Below are 27,997 nucleotides of genomic sequence, written 5' to 3'. Positions count from 1 at the left end.
AGCACCCAGCCCTAGCCAATAAACTAGACCATGGCACTAAATGCCTCATCCAGGCTTCGCTTGAATGCCTCCAGGCATGGTAACTGAATTATGCTTTTTAGTAAATGTAAGACTTTCAGTTTTAAGAAATTAGGTCTAAAAAATGATCCATTGTTGTGTGAGCATTTCCAGCAGCAGCTTACTTTGTCATGGAAACAATCCTACTAGGCCTAATGCCTTTTTTTATCATGCAATGAGTCAATTGGTCAAACCAGGCAAACACTTGAAAATGTTGTGGTAAAAATAGAGGTGTTTAGGAAGGAGCTCTGATTATCTGGATTTTCCAGAGCTGGTTTACATCATTATTGGTGCCCACAACACTGGCTTGGCAGCCACACAAAATTGTTGTCTCCGGAGAAGGTCTTACATTGTTACTTGATTGCATTTTTGTCTGCCTGCATCAATGGTACCCAAACTACTGTAATTTCAAAAGAGTTCAGACAAAGTGAAAAGGGGAAAGTGATCAGAAACACATTCAAACCAAGGCATAATTGTCCAATCAGTAGCAGAGTTTTGACACTGTCTACAACTGCTGTCTACAACTACCTGAAGGGAGGTTGTAGCCAGGTGGGGTTGGACTCTTCTCCCAGGCAAGCAGCAATAGAACAAGGGGACACAGTCTCAGGTTGGGCCAGGGGAAGTCTAGGCTGGATGTTAGGAGGAAGTTTTTGTCAGAGAGAGTGATTGGCATTGGAATGGGCTGCCCAGGGAGGTGGTGGAGTTGCCGTCCCTGGAGATGTTCAAGCCAAGCCTGGCTGGGGCACTTAGTGCCATGGTCTGGTTGACTGGCTAGGGCTGGGTGCTAGGTTGGCCTGGATGATGTTGGAGGCCTCTTCCAACCTGGCTGATTCTATGACACCATGCTTTAAGCTAATTTTGCAGATCCCACACACGCAGACAGAAGAGAGCACACTGCCAGAATAAAAAGGCATTGATCCCTTCCAAAGAGGCTCAGATGGATTTAAGGTACAGTTACCTTCTGACACTGATGGCTCATGGAGAGATGCCTATCTGACTACAGATTGAAACATAGCAGCAGTATGATCAACAATTCCCTTCCCTCAGTGGAGACTTTCTGAGGTGGGAAGGCTGGACAAAAGATGCATCATGCAGCATAGGGTAAACCTGTCTTTCAGTTTGCCTTAACAGGCTTTCTATCTTGGAAATCAGTTGAAAAACCTCTCTGAGCATGATCAGACATACTGTAGAAGCCATCAACTACACTGAGAAGGTGAGTTCTAGAGTTAAATCCACATACACCTCTATGCTATCTCTAACAGCAGGCAATACCAAGTGACGTTTCTCGAAGCCTTATCAGGGCAGGATGAAACCACTCCTTAGAAACAAGTTTAAGGCTCTTGCTAGACAATGTGCTTGAGATGAAGCTAAAGATTCACTTGCCCCTCCAACAACTGACTGCCTTTCATAAAGTGTCTGTCTTTCATTGTTCCTGAAACTTTCACTTGCAAAGACAAAAGTCCAGAAGCACAACTGCCAATAGAGATACTGGGTGCTTTACACCATGATTCCTCAAAGGTCAGTCCAGGATAGAAAAGCTGACAGCCTCCTGTCAACATTGCAATTCCCAACTAATTTTAGAAGCATCCAAAAGCAATGGGATTTGAATCTCTGAATCAAGATCTACTCCCTTACAAATCTGACTGCAACTTCAAGGGAAGATTCTCATCCCTTCAAGAGTTTTTACTATGGAGCAAAAGCAGATTGCATGGCCTGACTGCTGGATGTAAGTAGCGAGTGTGAGGCTTGCAGAGATTGCTGAAAGTTGCTTCCAAGGATGCTCTTCACACTGACACAGCAGTCCTTTAACATGGAAGAATCATTGGCAATAGAGCAGCCTAATGATTGGCAAAGCAGTGTAAGTCATATCCAGCTAAACACCTTCAATGAGAGATTTGCAAGAGGAGGTACACTAAATTCTGATCAGTCTGGGACACACTGTTCATCTAACCTGAGAAACTGTTGATCCAGTGAGGCCAACTTGGAGGTGACAATGACTTTTTTCTTGGCCAGTTCCCAGATTTTCTCTGTTGAAAGAAGAAAGACTGTCTTGGTAAAAAAAAATAGCCTACTCTAAAAGCCTTAAAGTTCCCATTACATATCTTTCAGACAGAATCATGGAATCACATGATAATTCATGTTGGAAAGTACCTCCAGAAGACTTCAGCTCAACCTCTCACTCAAAACAGGGTCAGAAATGCCATCAGAATAGTTTTTTCAAGGCTCTTTCTGTCTGGTTTTTGGAATACTCCAAGAATGGAGACTGAACAACCTCAGTGCAACTTACTCCAAGCTCACCTACCCTGAAGGCCTCTCTTTAGTATGAACTTCCCTTGTTCCAGTTTTTGCCCATAGTCTGTTCTTCTCCTGCCCTGCAGCAAGATGAAAAGCCTACCTCTTTTCTCTTCAAGATCTCCTCAGGCACTGTGAGACTGCTGCTAAACTGCCCCAAAACTTTCTCTCCTTCCACCATCCAAACAAGCCCATTTCCCCCATCCCTTCCTCACAGGCTATTTTGGTATTCTTCCTTTGTACTTGCTGCAGCTAATGGGTATGTTTAATACATTGAGGAGCCAAAAAAACTGGATACAGTATTCTAGAAGTGGTCCAGCAAGTCTTGAGTAGAGAGGGATAATCGCTTCCCTGTATCATGTTGTCGCTATGGCCCAGAACGCTGTTGGCCTTAATGTCCTCTCCTCAGAATCACAGGATCACAGAATCTATGCCAAGTCTGCAGAGTCAAGGCTATCAAACAGACTTGAATGCTTTATTACACTGAAAAGAAAAAAACAACCCACACCAAAATCTTGATGAGTTTCACTGATGAAGACTGAGGGGATCTATGCTAACATCAGACTTTGCTCGCTACAAGGACATTGGGAAGCAGAAGCTTATAGGAGTTTAACATTTGTTGTGTTGCTGAATGCCACATTCATTTGCAAAGCAAGTTCTTCTTATTACTCTTTGTTTGCCCATTTATACTTCATTACATTTAAACAAAGCCCCGAAGAGAAAAGGGCTTAGGCAGGAAAGTTGTTTTGTGCAGGCTCCCATCAAGTTCAATAGAAGCCCCATCTGAGTCACACTTGGAACAGAAACTTGCCATCAACAGTTACAGGAGGTTGCAGAAACACTTTCTCCACACACACACACATATATCCTACCCAAGGGAGAAAGCTTTAATTAATCTTCTAATTAAATTAAAGCTATTTGCCCTCAACCACCACACACATTCCTCCCTTTCACTCCTCCCCACAGGCAGCTCCAGCAAGTGCATCGTGCTACAGCTCTCACTCTAATATTCCCCAAAGGGGCTTTGGGACTGGGGTACAATCTGAAGAATGGAGGCAAAGAGCTCGTTACAAAAGTAGTAATGGGAAGTGCTCAAGCTCATTCTCAGTTTCTCTCTTTCTTCTTCATTAGTTTAGATACTGTGCCAAAGTGGAAGAGAATAGAAGCACAACAGTCTCACAATCAAAAAACCCACTCAAACCCCACAAGGAATCAAATCTTTGCAGAAAGGACTGTGCCTAAAGCAGCTTTCTCAACAAACATTTCTTTCTCCTTCCTGTTTCTGGAGCATTTCACCACTAGTTCACTTTAAAACTCAAGGAGAGAAACAAAGTAGATATTCACCAAAGAAAGAGGGGATCAAAGTGAATGGTGTGTCGGAGCATCGCCATAGTGAGACGAGCCAGCTTGGAGCTCAGCAGAGAGGATTAGGAAGGAAGAGGCAGTGGAGAAAAGCTTCCTAATGACAAACAGTGAAGCCATGCATAGAAAAAAATTACCACCAGCAACAAATTACCAGAGAGAGAGGCAACTTCAGAGGCATTTGTGACCAGCCTTCATTGACCACTGAAGATAAGAAGCCACATGACATAGTGCATAGCATTTGTCTCATTACAGGTGTCAACTTGTCCATTAATGTGTACTGAGAGATTACTTACAAGAGGAGCTTTGGCCTTTGTCTTTAACCCTTTCACCTATATTTTCAGAACCTGAGAAGGTGCTTTTCTGAACTGGGATCGTGCCTTGTGATTTGCAATGAGCTCACATGTGCGCCACTGAAGAACATTCAGCAAGCAGGTGATGAAATACAACTTTGGAACTCAATCCCCCACTCCTGATATTTCAAAGGAACACTAAAAACGTGTTACTTTCATGTCTGCCATAAAAGAGAAGCACATGCCCAGACTCACTATCAGCAGGGACCCATCTATTAGCAGCAATAAAAACACAACAGGCAGAGAGCAGTAATTGACATTTTCACAGGAGCTTCAGAGATACAGAAACATAACTGCACTCAATTCCTTAATCACGAGAGCTGAACTCCAGAACACCTCAGATGAGCTGTGATATGTAGCAGGATTTTCTTCTTTTACATTCTAACAAATTCAGACCTAACCTAAATCCACCTTGTGAGGAGTTAAGAGCAGCAGCTGCATGGCAGGAGAGCAGAGACAGGAACCAGCAATGTGCCATCAAATTTCCAGCCCACATCACGCACTGGGAAGAGTATCCAGCAGCATGACATGCTAACAGTGAGCCAGATACAGTCTTACAGTCCACTGTGTCTTCCCTGTTAGAAGCCAACCCAGAACACTGCTTTGTTTTATCACATCTTAGAATGGTTTGGGTTGGAAGGGACCATAAAGATCATCTAGTTCCTCCCTACCATGGGTAGGGGACACTTTCCATTAGACCAGGTGGTTTGAACACTTCCAGGGAAGATGCATCTATGGTTTCCCTGAGCATCCTGTTCCACTGTCTCACTTCCTTCACAGTAAAGAATATTCAGTCTAAATCTACCCTCTTCCAGCTTAAAGTCATTGGCTCTCATCCTATCACAAGTCCTTATAAAAAGTCCCCCGTCCCCCGTCCCCCCGCTTTCTTGTAGGTCACCTTCAGGTAGACTCAACCATTTGTTCCCAGCACTGCAAGATAAGATCCCCAAATGTAGGAGTGGTGTTTTGGAAGCTTAACATAGTCTGTAAAACATTTGGGCTGGGATGGAACTATTTGAGACCAGTTCTAACTGCAGATGTGTTAGACATGTAACTCTTTCTCCTTTCCTAACTTTCCTTTTCCTTAATTCTTTTTCCTTTCCTCAAAATTGGACTCTCTGACCTTAAAGGTCTTTTTCAAACTCCATTATTCTATGATACCATTCTAACATTCGATGTGCTAAAGTTATTGTTTCCTGGCTGCTGTATCACTCTGCCTTTATAAACACTAACTCAGAGTTCTTGTGAACCATGATGTAAGACTGCTGCTACCTCCTGCACAATTTGGATGCATGACTCTTTATCCAAGCGTGAGGATATCAAAGCAAGGACAGATAAGCTGCACAGACTGCCATGAGACTATCATGCAGGTAGGATAGCTGTGATACAGCCTCTGCTCTTCTATCAGCATAAGATGAATGCACCAATGGATTTATCCTGCATGCACTGCTCATAAACTCCCCTTAGAGAATCCTACCAGTGGCTACACCATTTCATGAGCTGAACCTCAAGCAGGTTTCAAGAAGTTCAGAAAGACAATGTACAACAAAATAACACTGCAAAATTGCTTGAAAACAAACCAAACCAACAAAACATTGTGCCAGATTGCATATCCTATATAAAATCCCTTTTACTCCTATATCGCTGCAGGGTGCAATCTGATTTAAGGAGGGACAATATGCAGTAATGGAGATGGTCTTCTTCTAAGCACAGATCTCCCCCTTAAAGGGTGACTTCATTCCAAATCACCCAGCAGGACTTGGATGCATTTCAGACCCTGCCAGCCAAGCCACAGGTCTCACTTTCAGAGTCTTGTCATGACCCAGATTCTGCTCCAGCATTTTCTGCTCTGCTGCTGTACAGAAGTTTGCTCAGATAAAGAATATTCTCCTGAATAAGGACAGCTTGTGCATGCATTTTATTATCTTCATGGATATGAGTCCTGTTCTCAGCTCCAACAAAATGCATCAGTGTGACAGTTTGGGAGTTACTCACCTCCTACACTTAGGAAAATCACCCAGAGTAGGCTCAGTCATCTGGAAGTTAACGAGTGAAGCTATATTTATAGCTTAGCACAATATACAAATGTGTTACCTCGAAGCTAGATGGGAAAGGAAACAATGGTGATGTCTGCTTCACTCATAGGCTTGCTGAGATGTATGAAAACAAGAACACAAACTTAGATCACAGTATCACAGGATCACAGTATCACCAAGGTTGGAAGAGACCTCATAGATCATCAAGTCCAACCCTTTACCACAGAGCTCAAGGCCAGACCATGGCACCAAGTGCCACGTCCAGTCCTGCCTTGAACAGCTCCAGGGACGGCGACTCCACCACCTCCCCGGGCAGCCCATTCCAGTGTCCAATGACTCTCTCAGGGAAGAAATTTCTCCTCACCTCCAGCCTAAATCTCCCCTGGCACAGCCTGAGGCTGTGTCCTCTCGTTCTGGTGCTGGCCACCTGAGAGAAGAGAGCAACCTCCTCCTGGCCACAACAACCCCTCAGGTAGCTGTAGACAGCAATAAGGTCTGCCCTGAGCCTCCTCTTCTCCAGGCTAACCAATCCCAGCTCCCTCAGCCTCTCCTCGTAGGGCTGTGCTCAAGGCCTCTCCCCCGCCTCGTTGCCCTTCTCTGGACATGTTCAAGCATCTCAATGTCCTTCTTAAACTGTGGGCCCACAGTTTGCTCTCTGGCTTTGGGCTGCACTTCTCTGTCTAACTTGACATCTGTCTAACCAACCCTTCTGCTCCCTAACCACCCTGGCCAATCCTCCAAACTCACCTTGAACATAAGGCAAAGTCTGAGGTAAGGTAGAGGGGTGGAAGGGAAATGAAAGGGTGGTTGGGGGCCCCTCCTGGGGACTCTGGTTTATGGGAGGGCTGTTGTGTTTCTGTATTACTTTTTACCTTGTCTATATCTGTCTACAGCTGTATAGATTGTAACTATCTGCTTGTATATTGTGCTGAGCTGTAACTATAGCTTCATTAATTTCCAGCTTGTCTGAGTCTAGTCTGGGTGGTTTTCTTATTGGTGTGGTGGGGGAGTGTAACAACTGAATCAGCACAACAAGCATATATACACAAATATATACAGTTATATACAACTTAAAAGTAATATAGAAACACAACACTCCTCCCAGAGCAATCAGATTGCCAGCAGGGTCCCTGACCCAAACCTCCTTCCCACTCTCTCTTTCCCTCCCTTCAGAAATAGCTAGATTGACCCACGTATATCTCACATGATAAATCTGAGGAGATCTAAGGTGAGATGTCAAAAAGACAACAAGGAGTTTAGAGGAAAAAGAGTTAGGTTGGATTTAGAGTTAAGGCAGGGACAGCCACACAGACCCACCAGAGAGAAGACACAGCCAGAAGGGACAGCTGAGAAGTGTGTGAGCAGTGTGTCTCTTATCTGTATTTTGACTAGGTGCATTTCTCAGCAGAAGAATGAGTGCTATGGGGTACTGTTAGTTAGTTTAGTAGCCAGGTGGGGGGTGGCCTCTTCTCCCAGGCAACCAGCAACAGAAGAAGGGGACACAGTCTCAAGTTGTGCCAGGGATAGTATAGGCTGGATGTTAGGAGGAAGTTCTTCACAGAGAGAGTGATTTGCATTGGAATGGGCTGCCCAGGGAGGTGGTGGAGGCACCGTCCCTGGAGGTGTTCAGGCAAAGACTGGATGAGGCACTTAGTGCCATGGTCTAGTTGACTGGCTAGGGCTGGGGGTAGGTTGGCCTGGATGATCTTGGAGGTCCCTTCCAACCTGATTAATTCTATGATTCTATGATTCTTTCTTCTCACAGCTAAGGATTTAATTTCTCTCACTAAAAATATTCCAATTAGCCTCAAACCAGCACAATCAGGCATGAAAAGTGTTAAGCCAGTCACCTCAGCTGGCAGGTACAAGGGTGTTCTCGATGTGGTGGCACAGGGCTTCTCTCCAAGGATGCTTCAGCTGTGCTGTTTGCAGCTGACTGCAGCGTGCAGGCATTCAGGATTCAGAATCTTTGACATATTTAAAGAGGAGAATGTTTCAGTGTCACAAAAAAAAAAAGAAAAAGAAGGTGGGGGTGGTTGTTTAAATCCCCAGCATATGTGGTTACTACTCTACATTACAAATACTAGCTGGCCAACACATCCAAGCCCCTCTTCCAAAATATGATTTGCTAAATGAGTGGAAGCATCAATTAATGAGCATTCTGGAGAAAGAGCTCAGGGTTCTGCTGTAGAATTTATATGTGCCATATAGAATAGGTTCCTGTTATGCTGGCTAAGAGAACCTAATGTTATGTATCTGGGTGTGAAAATTTGGGATCCTATTTCATCTGTAGCAATGTCCAGGTTGTAGCATCATTGATATCTGGTTCTGAAAGCTTCAGCCATCTTAAATTCCTTCACATCTTGACATAGTATCCAACCCAGCAGAACAAGCCCATTTTGCCTCTATAGGTAATAATGGTGGCTGATGAATCATAGAATCAACCAGGTTGGAAGAGACGTCCAAGATCATCCAGGCCAACCTAGCACCCAGCCCTGGACAATCAACCAGACCATGGCACTAAGTGCCCCAGCCAGGACACATCCAATGCCTTCTTGAATGCCTCCAGGGATGGCAACTCCACCACCTCCCTGGGCAGCCCATTCCAATGCCAATCACTCTCTCTGACAACAACTTCCTCCTAACATCCAGCCTAGACCTCCCCCAGTACAACTTCAAACTGTGTCCCCTTCTTCTGCTGCTGCTTGCCTGGCAGAAGAGCCCAACTCCACCTGGCTACAGCCTCCCTTCAGGTAGTTGCAGACAGCAATGAGCTCTGCCCTGAGCCTCCTCTTCTGCAGGCTGCACACCCCCAGCTCCCTCAGCCTCTCCTCACAGGGCTGTGCTCCAGGACCCTCACCAGCTTTGTCTCCCTTCTCTGGACACATTCCAGCACCTCAACATCTCTATTGAATTGAGGAGCCCAGAACTGGACACAGCACTCAAGGTGTGGCCTGAGCAGTGCTGAGTACAGGGGCAGAAGAACCTCCCTTGCCCTACTGGCCACACTGCTCCTGAGCCAGGCCAGGATGCCATTGGCTCTCTTGGCCACCTGGGCAAACTGCTGGCTCATCTTCAGGTACTATCAGTACCCCCAGGTCCCTTTCTTCCTGGCTGCTCTCAGCCACTCTGTCCCCAGTCTGTATCATAGAATTGGTTGAAAAAAGATCTCTAAGATGTAGTCCCACTGTCAACCCAACATCAGCATTCACACCATGTCCTGAAGTGCTATGTCTGCACATTTTTAAACACCTCCAGAGATGATGCCTCTACCACTTGCCTGGACATCCTGTTCCAATGTTGGAGACACATACAATACATGGAATAACACCAGAAAACAGATCCTGGTTTGCATGATGGCCATGAGTTCATGCCTGTGTCCTTCCCCCAACTGCTATTCCTATTAAAGCAAAAGTCTCAGAGAAGATTGTTGCTCAGGTTCAGATTATTTTCATAGAATCATAGACTCAATCAGGTTGGAAGAGACCTCTGAGATCATCCAGTCCAACCTAGCACCCAGCCCTGTCCAGTCAGCTAGACCAAATTTCTCCATGTGAATGCCTGCCCAGAACCTGAAGTGCCCAAAATTTTTATTAGCCTGAAGAGCTTAATTTGCAGCTCCTTACTCATATTCAGAAATTAATTTCTCTTCTAATAAAGTATTCCCAGCTACAGAAAGGAAACTCTTTTCCACCATGCACACTATTTTTACTTCTCAGTTAGATCAGGCCTTCATTGCCTGTCCTACAACCATGGAATGGAATGGAATAAAGACATGCAAAACATTTCCTCTCCCCTTATTTCTGAACTGCAGTATGACCAAAACAACCCAGGAAGTATATATCTGCATTTCTTATCATAGTAACCTTAAATTCAAGTAGCCCAAAGGAGTAGTGTCTCCTGGATGAGCTCCTGTCTGGATACTCTCCTTTCTAATGAGGATTAAGCTTATGGTGAAGTTCATTTTGCTTTAGAGAATGAAAAAAAAACTCTGTATTTGTCTGAACTTTGGTATGAAACTGTTAGAAAACTCAATTTGGTTGAGAATGTGATTCTTCTGCCACACTTTGTTGAAATCACTCATAGCTTTCAGGATTTAGGGGCAGATGAACCAGATGGAGGGACATAAAAAGAAATATCTATGTGTAGATGTGATCACATTGATCTGCTTTACTTATGGCATCAAAGACTCTTCAGCAACTTCCAGCCCATTCCTGCTGATGTTAACTGACTGTACAAATTCTCTGACTCTCCCACAGCTGCTCTGCAAGCAGAGCATGCCAGGGAATGCCTGCAGCTCCAACCAGTTGCTGGATGGATAATAGCTTCATCACTTTGGATGTCATAGAATTGTAGAATCATAGAATCAGTCAGGGTTGGAAGGGACCACAAGGATCAGACAGTTCCAACCACCCTGCCATGCCCAGGGACACCCTACCCTAGAGCAGGCTGCACACAGCCTCAGCCAGCCTGGCCTCAAACACCTCCAGCCATGGGGACTCAACCACCTCCCTGGGCAACCCAGTCCAGCCTCTCACCACTCATGCTCAGCAACTTCCTTCTCACCTCCACTCTGACTCTCCCCACCTCCAGCTTTGCTCCATTCCTCCCAGTCCTGTTACTCCCTTAGACCCTTAAAAAGTCCCTCCCCAGCTTTTTTAGTCCCCTTCAGATGCTGGAAGGCCACAAGAAGGTCACCTGGGAGCCTCCTCTTCTCCAGACTCAACAGCCCCAACTCTTTCAGTCTGTGCTCACAGCAGAGCTGCTGCAGCCCTCTCAGCATCCTCATGGCCCTGTTCCAGACACTTCAGCATCTCCACATCCTTCTTGTGATGTGGGCTCCAGAGCTGGATGCAATACTCCAGATGGGGTCTCAGCAGAGCAGAGCAGAGGGGGAGAATCCCCTCCCTGGCCCTGCTGGCCACATTTCTGCTGCAGCCCAGACTCTGCTTGGCTTTCTGGGCTGCAAGTGCACACTGCTGGCTCCTGTTGAGCTTCTCCTCCAGCAGCACCCTCAAGTCCCAAATGTCAAAGCTTTTAACTTGAAAACACAGAGAAACAACAGTTATTTTAAATGAGCCTATAAATTTGTTTGCCTGCTCTTTCTGTATTAGTTCAGATGCAACAGACCAGCACAGGATGGCTAAAAAGGGTTAGGTTTTGCAGATCTGCATTGCTAAAATGGACTAGCTTGGCCTGTAATCACAGCAGAATTTAGTCACACAAACATGCCATGTATTTTGTTATAGATTTTAAGTAATGGAGCAAATTGTCATAAAGCTGGCTAACAGAGATAGAATAACTGAAATCAGCTGGGCCAGAAGGCAGCTAGAAAAAGGTACATTAACATCAGTGAGTTAGTAAACACAAATTTGTGCCCTTGAGCTTTAAAGTCTGTCTAATCCTATCTAATATGCATTTTGCATTGACACTTATCCATTGAGTTTTTAGCAGATAAGAAAGCCAAAACAAAAGTCCAAACCAGTTTCATGCCAAAACATCTAACATGTTCAGCTGCATGTATCAGGTTGTAATAATGGTAACAAAAGAAATTATAAGTTCTGTTCTTTGCCTTCTCAAATATGCCAACACCAGTAGCCCAAATCACTGTCAGATTACTTTAGGAGTCCTCAAATAGCTAAATCAGCAGGCAGCATTTAGCCTAAGTAACACAATTTTCTTTTCAGGAGCTTGAGCAAAGGCTACCCCGGAGGGAACTCTTCACCCCCTGCCCAGAGGAACAAAGAGGGGTTTGTTGAGTTGGGTTGTGTGCCCCTGGGGACTGCAATGATAGCAACACTCAGGCTTTATGGTTGTCAGTGCTTTTTAGCACATCATAGATGTCCATTAAACAGCCATGTCTCCACTGCTTTGAAAAAGAAGCCCTAGGAGCAGCTTTGAGCACTGTACACTTTGTCTTGCATCTGCTTCCTAACCCTATGGCTATTGCCATGGTTCATCTGCTGAGCCTTGCAGTGTGCAGCCCTGGGGCAAGCACTGAGCCTGCATGCTCCCCCAGGCAGGCTTACAGCACAGCTACTTGATCCTCAGGAAGGCCTCAAGTCCTGCTCTAGGACACACATTTACTCGGAGATTGTTTGCTTCCAGGTCGAGAAGCAAAGGTAAAGAATGGTTATTTATGCCAAGAGTGGCAGGCAGACACACAAAAGACCAAATGCCTAACAGAGCAGTGAGAATCTGGCTTCTCTCACATTCTTTTCCTCTCTTCCTGCTCTTTGCTTTCCATTCCCCCTTCCTTTTCATGTTCTGCATCACAACTATCTCTACAAGCTGACTCCACAGTAAATCTTTTCAGCTGCTGATTCAGCAGACCCAAGGAGGAGAAGGCCAGCAGCACACTTGCTAGAGACTTGAATAATATCCCCCCAGGTGCTGGATATTAATAGCAGTGCAACATGAAACTTAACTATATTCTGATTGCTTCTTTTAATATTTCTTTTTACAGGCTCATTTTTTAAGACTTTCTTTTTTTCTTGTTCTTTTTTTCTTTATCCTCAATTTGTTATTTGATTGCTCATCCCACACTCCTTCAAGCCCCTGAATACAAAACCAGCAGGGAAAAGAATCATATGAATGACCTTAGATCAGCATTGGCATCATCTTATTTGCCTGTCACAGAAATTACTGCTGCTACCAGAGGGTAAAAAGTGAACATATTAAAGTGGGGCAACCATTTTCTGTTTTGCAATCTGCTGCCACATGTTTCTAGGACCTGGCTATCTAGTCAGACAACCAGACCATGGCACTAAGTGCCTCAGCCAGGCTTGGCTTCAACACCTCCAGGGATGGTGACTCCACCACCTCCCTGGGCAGCCCATTCCAATGCCAATCACTCTCTCTGACAACAACTTCCTAACAACATCCAGCCTAGACCTCCCCCAGAACAACTTGAGACTGTGTCCCCTTGTTCTGTTGCTGCTTGCCTGGCAGCAGAGCCCAACCCCACCTGGCTACAGCCTCCCTTCAGGGAGCTGTAGACAGCAATGAGCTCTGCCCTGAGCCTCCTCTTCTGCAGGCTGCACACCCCCAGCTCTCTCAGCCTCTCCTCACAGGGCTGTGCTCCAGGCCCCTCACCAGCTTTGTCTCCCTTCTCTGGACACATTCAACATCTCATCATATGGTTTGCCTGGTGTAATACAAGGAGCTGTACCTGCAGGTGCTTCATAGGACAAACTTTCATAGAATCATAGAATCAGCCAGATTGCGAGAGAGCTCCAAGCTCATCCAGCCCAACCTAGCACCCAGCCCTAGCCAGTCAATTAGACCATGGCACTAAGTGCCCTATCCAGGCTTTTCTTGAACACCTCCAGGGACAGTGACTGCACCACCTCCCTGGGCAGCCCATTTCTCTCACCAGCTTCTCAGGAGCATCACTTCATTGGGTTTTCTCAGAAAACTCCAGGGACATAGAGACATGTCAGGTGGAGATATCTACCCCTCTGACACCCTCTCTAAATACCTATCCCACCTACCTGACAGGCTAAGGACAATCTGGAATCATAAAATCATAGAATCATAGAATGGTTTAGGGTGGAAGGCAGCTCAAAGCTCAGCCAGTTCCAACCCTCTGCCATAGGCAAGGACACCTCCCACTAGAACAGGTTGCTCAAGGACTCATCCAACCTGCCCTTGAACATTTCCAGGGAGGTTGTGGAGCACAGAATCACCACCAAATGTGATCAAAGATCATGTCTGGTGATTCTGTGCTCCACAACGTCCCTGAGTAACCTGTGCCAGTGTCTCAGCACCCTCACTGCAAACAACCCTTTCCTAACACCTAGTTTGAATCTCCCCTCTGCCAGTTTGAACCCATTCCTCCTCATCCTGTCATTACAAGACCTTGTCAATAGTCTCTCCCCAGCCTTCCTGTATCCCCCTTCAGATACTGGAAGGCCACTATAAGGTCTCCCCGAAGCAGCCTTCTCTCCAGGTTGCAGACCCCCAACTCTTATAGCCTGTCCTCATAGCAGAGCTACTCCATCCCTGTAAGCATCTTGATGGCTTCCTCTGGCCTCGCTCCAAGAGTTGAATGTCCTTGAGCTGGGGGCTCCAGAACTGCACACAGTACTCCAGGATCCTTCACTTTGTTTCTCTGAAAGTTGTTTGAAGTTGGTTGGCACCAAAGGGGCTGGCATTGTTTTGCAACATTGGTCTTCTTGGATGTGTTTTGTGGTGCACATGATCAGATTTTTTTCTCTTTGGAAACAGCTTACTCAGTGTTGCACATCCTAAGACTTTTTTTGTTGGGTTTTGTTTTTTTTTTTTCCCTTTCATTTTTAAACAAGGCATTGGTAGGCTTTTGATTTTGGTCTGCAAGAAAGACTGGTACAGATTGGGTTACCTGTCTGTACAAATTCTCTGACTCTCCCACAGCTGCTCTGCAAGCAGAACATGCCAGGGAATGCCTGCAGCTCCAACCAGTTGCTGGATGGATAATAGCTTCATCACTTTGGATGTCATAGAATCAGTCAGGGTTGGAAGAGACCACAAGGAGCAGACAGTTCCAACTCTCTTGCCATGCCCAGGGACACCCTACCCTAGAGCAGGCTGCACACAGCCTCAGCCAGCCTGGCCTTAAACACCTCCAGCCATGGGGCCTCAACCACCTCCCTGGGCAACCCAGTCCAGCCTCTCACCACTCTCATGCTCAGCAACTTCCTCCTCACCTCCACTCTGACTCTCCCCACCTCCAGCTTTGCTCCATTCCCCCCAGTCCTGTCACTCCCTGATATCCTGAAAAGTCCTTCCCCAGCTTTTTTCTAGGTCCCCTTCAGATACTGAAAGGCCCTTAAAGAAGGCAGATTTAGACTAGATAGAAGGAAGACATTTTTTCCAGTGGGAGTGGTAAAACACTGTCTCAGATTGCTCACAGAGCTTAGTAAATGCTCAATCCCTGCAACCATTCCAGGTCAGGTTAGACAGGGCTCAGAGCAGCCTGCTTTAGTTGAAGGCATCCCTGCTCACTGCAAAGCTTGGACTAGGTGACCTCTAAAGGTCTTTTACAACCCAAACCGTTCTTTGACTCTTTTAAGAGTCCCTGGGGCAGTTCAAGGCAAGGTTGGACGTGGCACTTGGTGCCATGGTCTACCCTTGAGCTCTGTGGTAAAGGGTGGGACCTGATGATCTGTGAGGTCTCTTCCAACCCTGATGATACTGTGATACTGTGATATTCTGCTGACTGCCCCAGCACAACTCCTTATATTAAAGAGGAAAAGACACAGCAGCAGCAAGGTCTTAGCTACCTGAGTTTTTCCTCCTTTGGGGAACATTCCCAGCAGTTCTTTAGCTATATTTACACATATTTGTATCTGCATTACATAAGCAGCAGGGAAGTTCCCATGTTATGTTAGAGACATAACATGAAAGTTCCCTGCCTTATGTTAGAGACAGTCACAATCCTACAGAGAACCTGACTTCTTAATGAGGTTATGAGCTATTACAAATTACAAGGCAGATAAACTTATTAAGTGCTGTCTCATTAAGTCCTATAAGGAAGAAGCAGTTTGATCAAAGAGCAGGGACTAACACAGACATCTATATACGTGCCTGAGGAAGCTCACATTTGGGCTGCAGCAGAAAATGGATGCTCTAAACAAACACAGCAGGGTTGGAGAGAAACCAGTAGAATAGTATGTCTGGATATGCTGCCTCTCATCTTTAAAATATGCCAGAGCTTGAAATGTAGATGAAACTATTTGAAGCTAGCCTGGCACTGGAAGTGACAGCTACCGATGAATAATGGAGGACGCTGACAGCTCTCTGCTCTGAAGGCTATACACACCCTCAAAAGACTGAGAAATATCACCCCCTTCAGTAAACAGGGTCTGAGCAAGCAGATCCAGCTTCTCTCTCCACCTCTTCAGGAATCACTGGAATGGGCTGCCCGGGGAGGTGTTGGAGTCGCCGTCCCTGGAGCTGTTCAAGGCAGGACTGGACGTGGCACTTGGTGCCATGGTCTGGCCTTGAGCTCTGTGGTAAAGGGTTGGACTTGATGATCTGTGAGGTCTCTTCCAACCCTGATGATACTGTGATACTGTGATACATAGTCAGATGGAGGTTTCATTCTGAGATCTGTGAGATGCTGTCTCTGCATCCAAATCCATAGTTGCCCATCTTACCCTCATAGAGTGATGGCACTTTGGTGATGGTATAAAAGAGGCACCAACCACACCTTTCTTTTTCATTTATGTGCTTTCTGTTGGTTTTCTTTCTTCTTTTTCTTAAGGCAGTCAGTGGAGATGTTTGCCAGCTGATGAAACACTATGAAGAATGTTTGGAACATTGAAGCTTAGCAGTATTAAAAGTGTGTCCAGAAGAATTTTCAAGTATTAGCTAAAAAAAACCCCTACATCTGATTGAATTATTATAGATAGTTGGAACACCTGCATTGCAGTTACATTTAAAATTCAGTTCATACACTAAGCCAACTTTGTGAGTCATGAATTTCATTGTTTCTCAAGTACATTTGGAACCAGACAAAGGAACGATGGCTTAGGATCCTATCTCCTCAATAATTTCATGATGACTTTTCTTACTGCTTCCAACAAAAAAAATTCCCAAGCTCACTGCTATCTTAGATGAGAGGAGTGAGAAATCAATCAAAATGGCAGTGAAGGGGAAATCAGAAGAAAAAAAAAATTGGGTAGAATGGAGAGAGATGATGTGCAAATTAAAGGAGATGTTCAGACAAAACAAAGGAGTGGCTGAAAAGAAGCAGGCTGGCTGACCAAAGTGGATCAAAACCAGCTAAAATAGTTATAAAGACATTTAAAGCTAGGACAGTATTTAAAATGAGGAGAACAATAAAAAGCCCAAGAATTTCTCCAAAAGGCTTCTAGATCCTGCCTTCAGCCCCAAGTGATTGATATAAGGCAAATAGAAAGCAGCCTGTTAAATACATGAGCAACCTAACGCATCTCTGACAATTAGAATTGATTTCACATGCCCATTCCTCGTTATTTTTTAGCATATGATTTTCTTGTTAGCCAAGAATGCTACCTGGAATTCAGAGAATTATAGAATCACGTAATCAGCCAGGTTGGAAGAGACCTCCAAGATCATCCAGGCCAACCTAGCACCCAGCCCTGGACAATCAACCAGACCATGGCACTAAGTGCCTCAGCCAGGCTTTGCTTCAACACCTCCAGGCACAGTGACTCCACCACCTCCCTGGGCAGCCCATTCCAATGCCAATCACTCTCTCTGCCAACAACTTCCTCCTAACATCCAGCCTAGACCTCCCCTGGCACAGCTTGAGGCTGTGTCCCCTTGCTCTGTTGCTGGTTGCCTGGCGGAAGAGCCCAACCCCACCTGGCTACAACCTCCATTCAGGTAGTTGTAGACAGCAATGAGCTCTGCCCTGAGTCTCCTCTATTCCAGGCTCTGTGTGTGTGTGTGCTTGGGCAAAGAAATGTGTGTTTGCCCTGAACAATCTGGTTAGAACTAAATAACTTTTAAGGTCTCTTCCAACCCAAACCTGCCTATGATTCTATGAAATACATAAGTTCACATGGGTAAAACAGTTAACTTTAGTACCTGAATTCCTGCAAGAGACTATAACAAAGTCTTACAGTCATAACCAAGATGATAAACTTTGCAGAAGCAGCGTATCTGAAACCCTATTTGTTCTCATTAGCTCTGGTTTGTTTCATATTGTTTCATTACAGAGCTGTTCTTTCCAAAAGCTGGAGCTGATCACTAATTATCCAGCTCAGCGATCACAGTTATGTCCTGAAATGCTAGGAACTGGAAACTTTCTGTCCTTCCAGATTTGTCAAGAAGGTCATTCATCTGAAAGCTCAAGATAAATGTTCAGATGTATTTATTTCCCTTAATTAAAAGTTGCTCAGCTTCTAAATAAGAAGACACCTTTTGGGTGTCTCAAGCTGAATATGGAAAGTACTGAAACCTTGAACATCTCTGGTGTGACAGTTTGGGTGTTACCTGCTCCACTCCCTTATGAAATCACCCAGATTAGACTCAGCCGAGCTGGAAATCAGAATGGAGCTTTGTACTCACAGCTTAGCACAAGATACAAACAGATCTTACAGTCTATACAGCTATAGACAGAAATAGACAAGGTAAAAAGGTAATACAGAAACACAACAGACCTCCCAGAAACCAGAGTCCCCAGGAGGGGCTCCCAACCACCCTTCCACCTCCTTTCCACCCCTCTACCTTGTCCCAGACTTTGGCTTATGTGCAAGGTGAGTTTGGAGAACCGGCAAGGGGGATTAGGAAGCAGAAGGATTAGTTAGATAGCAGGTTAGGGAGAAAAGTGCAGGCAGCCAGAGCCAGAGAGCAACTGTGTTAGCTATATTTATGTTCTTGTTATTATCCATCTCAGCAAGCCTCTGAGTGCAGCAGCCATCACCATTGTTTCCTCTTTGAAACCTATCATCTAATTCTTCTCACCAAAATATTCCATCTGGCTTCAAACTAGCACAACAGGACACTTAATAAAAGGGCCTTCACCTTTCCTTCCATTCATAGAATCATAGAATCATAGAATCAACCAGGTTGGAAGAGACCTCCAAGCTCATCCAGGCCAACCTAGCACCCAGCCCTGCCCAATCAACCAGACCATGGCACTAAGTGCCTCATCCAGGCTTTGCTTCAACACCTCTAGGCACAGAGACTCCACCACCTCCCTGGGCAGCCCATTCCAATAGCAAATCACTCTCATACAACCATTTAGTTAACTTTGCTCCAGTCTGGAAAAAATCTACTTGAATACTCAGGAATTCGGCTACCAGTCTACTTCCCAATCTCACTTTGTGTAGATTGCATCTCGTCAAGATACATAGATGGCTTTGGTTTAGTGGTGATCTAGTAATGCTGGGTTAACAGTTGGACTTAATGGTCTGAAATGTCCAAAATGATTCTATGAGGAAATATTGTGGTTGTCATAGAATCATAGAATCAACCAGGTTGGAAGAGACCTCCAAGCTCATTCAGTCCAACCTAGCATCCAACCCTATCCAGTCAACCAGATCATGGCACTAAGTGCCCCAGCCAGGATTGGCTTCAACACCTCCAGGGATGGTGACTCCACCACCTCCCTGGGCAGCCCATTCCAATGCCAATCACTCTCTCTGACAACAACTTCCTCCTAACATCCAGCCTAGGCCTCCCCCAGCACAACTTGAGGCTGTGTCCCCTTGTTCTGCTGCTGCTTGCCTAGCAGAAGAGACCAACCCCATCTGGCTACAGCCTCCCTTCAGGTAGTTGTAGACAGCAATAAGGTCTGCCCTGAGCATCCTCTTCTGCAGGCTGCACACCCCCAGCTCCCTCAGCCTCTCCTCATGTTCAGGCAGGTATCAATCAGCACCCCCAGATCCCTCTCTGTCTGGCTCCTCTCAGCCACTCCAACCCCAGCCTGTATCTCTGCATGGGGTTGCTGTGGCCAAAGTGCAGCACCCTGCACTTGGAGCTATTGAACACCATCCCCTTGGACACTGCCCATCTGTCCAGGTGGTCAAGGTCCTGCTGCAGAGCCCTTCTGCCCTCCAACCCAGCCACATCTGCCCCCGGCTTGGTGTCATCTGCAAATGTCTGGTCATTTATATTACAAATAATATATTATTAATATATTTGTATGAATATATATATTTATCTAAGAATATATTTATATGTCAGGTCATTTATATCAAAAAGAATATTTTTTGGATGAAAAGAAGTGTACAACCAGTTTTATTCTACAGAATTTGGTTGAATAATGCTACATATCAAATATGCAGTTAATGAAAATGGTCTCTACATCAGACCTAAGAGAAAAAAAAATCATATTATAGTTTGCCAAAATAAAGAGGAGTTCTGTATGCTGACCACTGTGCTTTGTAAAAGGCAGGTCACACAATCACAGTATCACAGCATCACAGTATCACCAAGGTTGGAAGAGACCTCACAGATCATCAGGTCCAACCCTTTACCACAGAGCTCAAGGCCAGACCATGGCACCAAGTGCCACGTTCAATCCTGCCTTGAACAGCTCCAGGGACGGCGACTCCACCACCTCCCCGGGCAGCCCATTCCAGTAGCCAATCAATACAAATGAGCAAGAAATTCTGTGGAAACAGCTAAACAATACTCTGCTCACACCACTACTATATCAAAGAGTTCTTTTCATGGAATCATAGAATCAAGCAGGTTGGAAGAGACATCCAAGATCAGCCACTCCAACCTAGCACCCAGCCCCATCCAGTCAACCAGACCATGGCACTAAGTGCCTCATCCAGGCTTTTCTTGAACTCCTCTAGGCACAGTGACTCCACCACCTCCCTGGGCAGCCCATTCCAATGCCAATCACTCTTTCTGACAACAACTTCCTCCTAACATCCAATAAATCCAAATTATATGTCAGGAGTTCTTTATAAAGGCTGGTGATTAAAGGGCAGCAACACAAGAATATCTCTATGCTTAGCAATTGTATAGCATTGGCTTAAAAGTTCTAGAGGGCTATCAATGAGCAGAAGATTGAGGATTCAAGTCCTGGTGCTACTGGTCATCATATCCCACCCTGCAAAGCTTCTTCAGACATGATCATAGAACCTGAAAATTGTTTTGATAGGAAAAGACCTCTAAGATCATCGATCCCAAATGTTGAGCAAGGAATGGTTATGAAAAGCAGAATTGTGATCAATGGTCTAGCAAAGGACTGAGTTGATATGGAAATGAGTTTGTCTGAGGGGTTATATACTGTTCCTCACAGCTGCAGAGTGGAAAAGCACCTTTTATGCCACCTGTGACGTGAGACACAGTCACAATGCATTGGAAGACAACACACAGGAGCATTTACAGTACCTGATGTGTTAAGACTCAGTGATTCATGACACAGCCTCCGACTTAGTAAGTAAAGATTTATGGTGAAAATAAATCCCTCTGTGCTTCACAAAGAGCTCCAGAGCTTCAGAAAAGTGGTGAAAGAGTTTGGGTGCCTGTATCTGTAGAGGTCTAGTTGTACAGTTACTTAAAGCTGTCCCTCTGTAAAATGAGCTATACAAAAGTACAGGCTGAAATATCTCAGTCTTGTTTGGAGAGGCCTGATGGGAATCTCTAATTTTATCTCCCCCCCCTGGAAAAAAATCCAGTCTTAAACACAATGGATTTGAAACAGAAGCTCCACTACTTTGAATTCTTATTATTATTTTATTTTACTTTATTATTTTCTTTTAATTAAAAAAAACCCACTTTGTTTATTTTATTCTATTTTCTATTCTATTTTATTGTTTTCTATCTTATTTTTCCACTCTATTTTATTTTTTCTATTCTATTTTATCATTTTCTATTTTATTTTTTTCCATTCCTTATTCTTTCTATTCTATTTTATTGTTTTCCATTTTAGTTTATCATTTTCTATTTTTTTTCCATTCTATTTTATTTTTTCTATTCTATTTTAATGCTTTCTATTTTATTTTTTCCATTCTACTTTATTTTTTCTATTCTATTTTAATGCTTTCTATTTAATTTTTTCCATTTTATTTTATTTTCTATTCTATTTTCTCATTGTCTATTTTTTTATTCTATTTTATTTCTTTTCATTCTATTTATTTCTTTTTATTCTATTTTACTGGGTTTTTTTTTCCACTCTATTTTATTTTTCTATTCTATTTTATCATTTTATAATTTATTTTTTCCATTCTATTTTTTCTATTCTATTTTATTGTTTTCTGTTTTTTCCATTCTATTTTCTTTCTTTCTATTCTATTGCATTGTTTTCTATTTTATTTTATCATTTTCTATTTAATTTTTTCCTATCCTATTTTATTGTTTTCTGCTTTATTTCTTTCTATTTTATTTTCTATTCTATTTTATTGTTTTCTATTTTATTTTTTCTGCTCTATTTTATTTTTCTAGTCTCTTTTATCATTTTCTACTTTATTTTTCCATTCTATTTTATTTCTTCCTATTCTACTTTATTGTTTTCTATATTATTTTTCCATTCTATTTTATTTCTTCCCATTCTATTTTATTGTTTTCTATATTATTTTTCCATTCTATTTTATTTCTTCCTATTCTATTTTATGGTTTTCTATTTTATTTTATCATTTCCTATTTATTTTTTCCTATTCTATTTTATTGTTTGCGATTTTGTTTCTTTCTATTTTATTTTCTATTCTATTTTATCATTTTCTATTTTATTTTTTCCATTCTATGTTTTCTATTCTCTTTTATTGTTTTCTTTTTTTTCCATTCTATTTTCTTTCTTTCTATTCTATTGCATTGTTTTCTATTTTATTTTATCATTTTCTATTTATTTTTTTCCTATTCTATTTTATTGTTTTCTGTTTTATTTCTTTCTATTTTATTTTCTATTCTATTTTATTGTTTTCTATTTTATTTTTTCTGCTCTGTTTTATTTTTCTAGTCTCTTTTATCATTTTCTATTTTATTTTTCTATTCCATCTTATTTCTTCCTATTCTACTTTATTGTTTTCTATATTATTTTTCCATTCTATTTTATTTCTTCCCATTCTATTTTATTTTCTATTTTATTTTTTCCATTCTATTTTATTTCTTCCTATTCTATTTTATTATTTTCTATTTTATTTTATCATTTCCTATTTAATTTTTCCAATTCTATTTTATTGTTTTCTATTTTGTTTCTTTCTATTTTATTTTCTATTCTATCATTTTCTATTTTATTTTTTCCATTCCATTTTTCTATTCTTTTTTATTGTTTTCTATTTTATTTTTCCATTCTATTTTATTTCTTTCTATTCTATTTTATTGTTTTCTGTTTTATTTTTTCCATTCTATTTTATTTCTTTCTCTTCTATTTTATTGTTTTCTATTTTATTTCTTTCTATTCCATTATCTTTCTATTCTATTTTATTGCTTTCTATTTTATTTCTTTCTATTCCATTTTATTATATTCTTTTTTTAATTCTATTTTATTTTTTTCTATTCCATTTTATTTTTTAACCTCAGATGCAAATAATGAACAGACTTCATCATGGTCTCTTCTACAGAGTGAGCCATGACCACAGTTCTATTGCATCCACAAAGGAGGTTGGAAAAGTCTCATCATAACCTATAAGGCCACACATAAAACCAGACTAAGGGTCAGCAATAGATCCTTCACTCTTAGCACATATTTGCCTTGAGAATAGGTATTTAAATCAGTACCATATAAGTTAAACCTTTTTTTCTTACCATTGGAAGCAGCATGAGAGTGAAGAAGCAGATATTCCAGTTCATGCCCATCTTCTCTCTTAGTCTTGCACTTTAATGAAGTTCTGCTTGTTAATACTATTATCAGGGCTGAAGTACAGACTCTCTGCAGATCTTTTGCTTAAGATCTTCAAGTCAAGGCTCAGATATCTGCAACGAAAGAGGAAATGTATTGAAAACACAGAAAACAGAAAGAGAATAAAAAACAAATGAACAGAATGAAAAAGCCAAAAGGCACCTGAAGTGTGAGTTGCACATATCAGAGGCCAGCCAAACTCATCTGGATTGCCACCATCATAGATGGTCTTGGATAGTTAATTTACAGACAAGGGACATGTCTGTATGATTGGCAACTTGCATCATAGAAACTACTGATACAGGTTCTCTGACTGTGAAAATACAGAAACCAGAAAGAGAACAAAAAAGAATTGGACAGAAAGAAAAAAAAAAGCACCTAACGTGTGAGTTGTACATATTAGAGGTCAAGCAAACTTGTCTGGATTGCCGCAATCATAGATGGTCTTGGACAGTTAATTTGCAGCTAAAGGATGTGTCTGTATGATTGGCAACTTGTATCATAGGAACTACTGACACAGGCTCTCTGACTGTGAAAGTACAGAAACCAGAAAGAGAACAAAAAAAAAAAATTGGACAGAATGAAAGAAAAAAAGGCACATAAAGAGTGAGTTGTACATATTAGAGGTCAACCAAACTTGTCTGGATTGCCACTATCATAGATGGTCTTGGACAGTTAATTTACAGACAAAGGATGTGTTTGTATGATTGGCAAGTTGTATCATAGGAACTACTGACACAGGTTCTCTGACTGTGAAAGTACAGAAACCAGAAAGAGAACAAAAAAAAAATTGGACAGAATGAAAGAAAAAAAGCACCTAAAGTGTGAGTTGTACATATTAGAGGTCAACCAAACTTGTCTGGATTGCCACTATCATAGATGGTCTTGGATAGTTAATTTACAGACAAAGGATGTGTCTGTATGATTGGCAAGTTGCATCACAGAAACTACTGACACAGGTTTTCTAACTGCACTATGGATTGAAAGTACAGAAACCAGAAAGAGAACAAAAAAGAATTGGACAGAATGAAAAAAACAAAACAAAAGGCACCTAAAGAGTGAGTTGTGCATAATAGAGGTCAACCAAACTTGTCTGGATTGCCACTCTCATAGATGGTCTTGGATAGTTAATTTACAGCCAAAGGATGTGCCTCTATGATTGGCAACTTGTATCATAGAAACTACTGACACAGGTTCTCTGACTGTGAAAATACAGAAACCAGAAAGAGAACAAAAAAGAATTGGACAGAATGAAAACAAAAGGCACCTAAAGAGTGAGTTGTACATATTAGAGGTCAACCAAACTTGTCTGGATTGCCACTCTCATAGATGGTCTTGGATAGTTAATTTGCAGCCAAAGGACATGCCTCTATGAGTGGCAACTTGTATCATAGAAAGTACTGACACAGGCTCTCTAACTGCAAAGACCTGAATGGTACCCAAAGGAAAAGGCAAAACGGATTATTTTGAACCAGAAAAAGAATCCAACTGTCTGCTTCATTTCTGAAGTTATGATATGACCTCCATGATTTCCACTAGTGTCTCAGAAGCACAAGTGTCTGGGGGCCCTTGAGGAGACTGTATGACAGGATAATTTACTCCCGGAGCTCCCTTGCCCAGATTGCAACACCCGTGAGCAGAGTTGTTAATAACCTGACAGCTCTTGGAGAACTCAGCAACAGAGCAGAGGAAGGAGTTTTACTGTCAGGCTAAGGACTCATCTGTGATGTAAGACAGGATTGACTTCTACAGATGATGGTGTCTTGCATATTTATGATTTCTACTGCTTGGTCTCTGGCAAGGAGATTGGCAGGCAGGCGGTCAGGGCACCCACGGCACTGCGCACTTGATAATGATATCATCAGAACTTCGTGTGACAAGCTGAGGGACGACACGCCAGGGTTGGAGGGCTGGGGGGGGCTGGTAAGGGCCTTCAGCCCATTGCCCTGCAGCATGCTCAGGACATAGCAGCACAAAGTCTCACACAGTCTCCCACCCCACCAGGGTAGAATGGGTGTGCTCAGCTCGCTCCCTGAGGTGCAGTTTAGGAGGGACATTGAGATGCTTGAGTGTGTCCAGAGAAGGGCGACGAGGCTGGGGAGAGGCCTTGAGCACAGCCCTACGAGGAGAGGCTGAGGGAGCTGGGATTGGTTAGCCTGGAGAAGAGGAGGCTCAGGGGAGACCTTATTGCTGTCTACAACTGCCTGAGGGGTGGTTGTGGCCAGGAGGAGGTTGCTCTCTTCTCTCAGGTGGCCAGCACCAGAACAAGAGGACACAGCCTCAAGCTGTGCCAGGGGAAATTTAGGCTGGAGGTGAGGAGAAAGTTCTTCCCTGAGAGAGTCATTGGACACTGGAATGGGCTGCCCGGGGAGGTGGTGGAGTCGCCGTCCCTGGAGCTGTTCAAGGCAGGACTGGACGTGGCACTTGGTGCCATGGTCTGGCCTTGAGCTCTGTGGTAAAGGGTTGGACTTGATGATCTGTGAGGTCTCTTCCAATCCTAATAATACTGTGATACTGTGAGACTGTGATACTGTGTGACTGTGAGACTGTGTGACTGTGAGACTGATACTGTGCCCCACTGCACACAACATGGGCAATAAACAGCAGGAGTTAGAAATCCACCTGTGGTCAAGAGTATGACCTGGGGGCTATGCAGGGACGTGGTGAGACAGCTCACAGGGCTGGAGTATGGTCATGGAGGGGTATGACCTTTTTAGGAGAGACAGGTCAGCTACCTGAAGGGTCTTTGTGGAGAGGCTGCTGCTGGGCTCTTTTTACAGGTAATTGGAGGCAGAACAAGAGGGAATGGCCTCAAGCTGAGATTTGATAGGTTTAGATTGGACATTAGGGAAAAGTTTTTCATGAAGAGAGTGGTCAGGGACTGGAATAAGCTGCCCAGGGAGATGATGGAGTCATCAAGGATGATTTGGATGTGGTGCTTGGGGATATGGTTTAAGGTGAATCTTGTAGAGTAAGGTTCTAGGTTGGACTGATTGATTCTATGATTCTATGATTCTATGATTCTATGACTTGATGATCCTGAGAGACTTTGGCACCCTGGATCTGTGGTAAAGGGTTGGACTTGATGATCTGTGAGGTCTCTTCCAACCCTAATGATACTGTGATACTGTGATACTGTGATGTTTCTGGGATTCTTTGATGGCAAGGTGGTGGAGTTGCTCTTTATGTGTTGGAGCAACTAGAATGTCTTGAGTTCTGTCTGGGGGTGGATGAAGGGACAGTTGAGAGCTTGTGGGTGTGAATTAAGGGACAGGCTAGCATGGGTGATGCTGTTGTGGGTGTTTATTGTAGGCCATCTGATGAGGATGAGGAAATTGAGGAGGCCTTCTACAGGCAGGATGTGAATTAAGGGACAGGCTAGCATGGGTGATGCTGTTGTGAATGCTTATTGCAGGCCATCTGATGTGGATGATGAAATTGAGGAGGCTTTCTACAGGCAGGATGTGAAGTAAGGGACACAATAATATGGGTGATGCTGTTGTGGGTGTTTATTGCAGGCCATCTCATGAGGATGAGGAAATTGAGGAGGCCTTCTACAGGCAGCTGGCAGCAGGCCCTGGTTCTCATGGGGAATTTTATCTACCAAGATATTTGCTGGAGGATCTCCTCAGCCAGCAACAGCCCAGGAGGTTCCTCCAGTGCATTGATGAACAATTTTGATGCAAATGGTGGATGAGCCAACTAGGAGAGGAGCATTAGTGGTCACAGCCAGAGAATTATCTCTCATCTCTTTTATTTCCAAGTGTAAATGAAGCCTTCAAATGTCAAAGCCTCTTTTAAATTCTCTTCTGGTGCTAATTTTTCTGCATGCCACCATTTATCACCTCCATGGGAATGAACACAGCCAACATAGATCTTTGCAACTAGAGGAACATTTAAACACACAAGGAAATGCTTGAGAGAAGAAAATGAAGAGATCATGGACACTAACAAATCAGGGATACAGGGTACAAGCAATCAGACAAAAGATGAAGCAAGGATGTATCAGAAAACCTTTTAAATTTCAGGTGGAAGGTGAGGAAATACAACAGAGGAGAAAAGACAGAATAGAAAACAGACTGAAGACACAACATAAATAAAGGAATAAGGAAGGTAAATACAAATGATCTCTGTAGAATCATAGAATCAGTCAGGGTTGGAAAGGACCACAAGGAGCAGCCAGTCCCAACCCCCCTGCCATGCCCAGGGACACCCTACCCTAGAGCAGGCTGCACACAGCCTCAGCCAGCCTGGCCTCAAACACCTCCAGCCATGGGGCCTCAACCACCTCCCTGGGCAACCCAGTCCAGCCTCTCACCACTCTCATGCTGAACTTCCTCCTCATGTCCAGTCTGAATTTCCTGACCTCCAGTTTTGCTCCATAATGATGACTGAATTCTGCACGGAGTTGCTAAGCTTTGATTTCCAAAGGCAATTAGGAGTTTAGCCTCCCCTTGGAGATAAAACAGGGAGAGATAAGTAGAGGTGAGACAGAAGTCCACATCCTCTCTTCTCTGCTTTTTGTAGGGTTTTTATGCTGACTGTAACATATTGTGCCAAGGCATCAGCATTTAGAGAGGAGACAGCCCTTCAATTAAAAAATAAAACAAGGAAAAATAACCTCTCTC

At 43.3% G+C, this 27,997-nt stretch overlaps 1 protein-coding gene across 9 annotated transcripts in view; it reads right to left on the bottom strand.

Annotated features, from left to right (window-relative positions):
* The window catches only part of ADCYAP1R1 (ADCYAP receptor type I), a 184,759-nt gene that overhangs the window by 112,579 nt on the left and 44,183 nt on the right, over positions 1 to 27,997 (bottom strand). For all 9 annotated transcript variants that reach the window (XM_064162372.1, XM_064162374.1, XM_064162373.1 and 6 more), the window contains exon 2: positions 23,276 to 23,443. In XM_064162372.1, the coding sequence (XP_064018442.1) occupies positions 23,276 to 23,326 (51 nt within the window). In that variant the 5' untranslated portion in view covers positions 23,327 to 23,443. The remainder of the gene's footprint in view (positions 1 to 23,275; positions 23,444 to 27,997) is intronic.

This window comes from Pogoniulus pusillus, chromosome 23 (genome assembly GCF_015220805.1).
Source record: "Pogoniulus pusillus isolate bPogPus1 chromosome 23, bPogPus1.pri, whole genome shotgun sequence".
NCBI classification, from domain to species: Eukaryota; Metazoa; Chordata; class Aves; order Piciformes; family Lybiidae; genus Pogoniulus; species Pogoniulus pusillus.
This window is presented reverse-complemented; position numbering and strand designations above follow the sequence as displayed.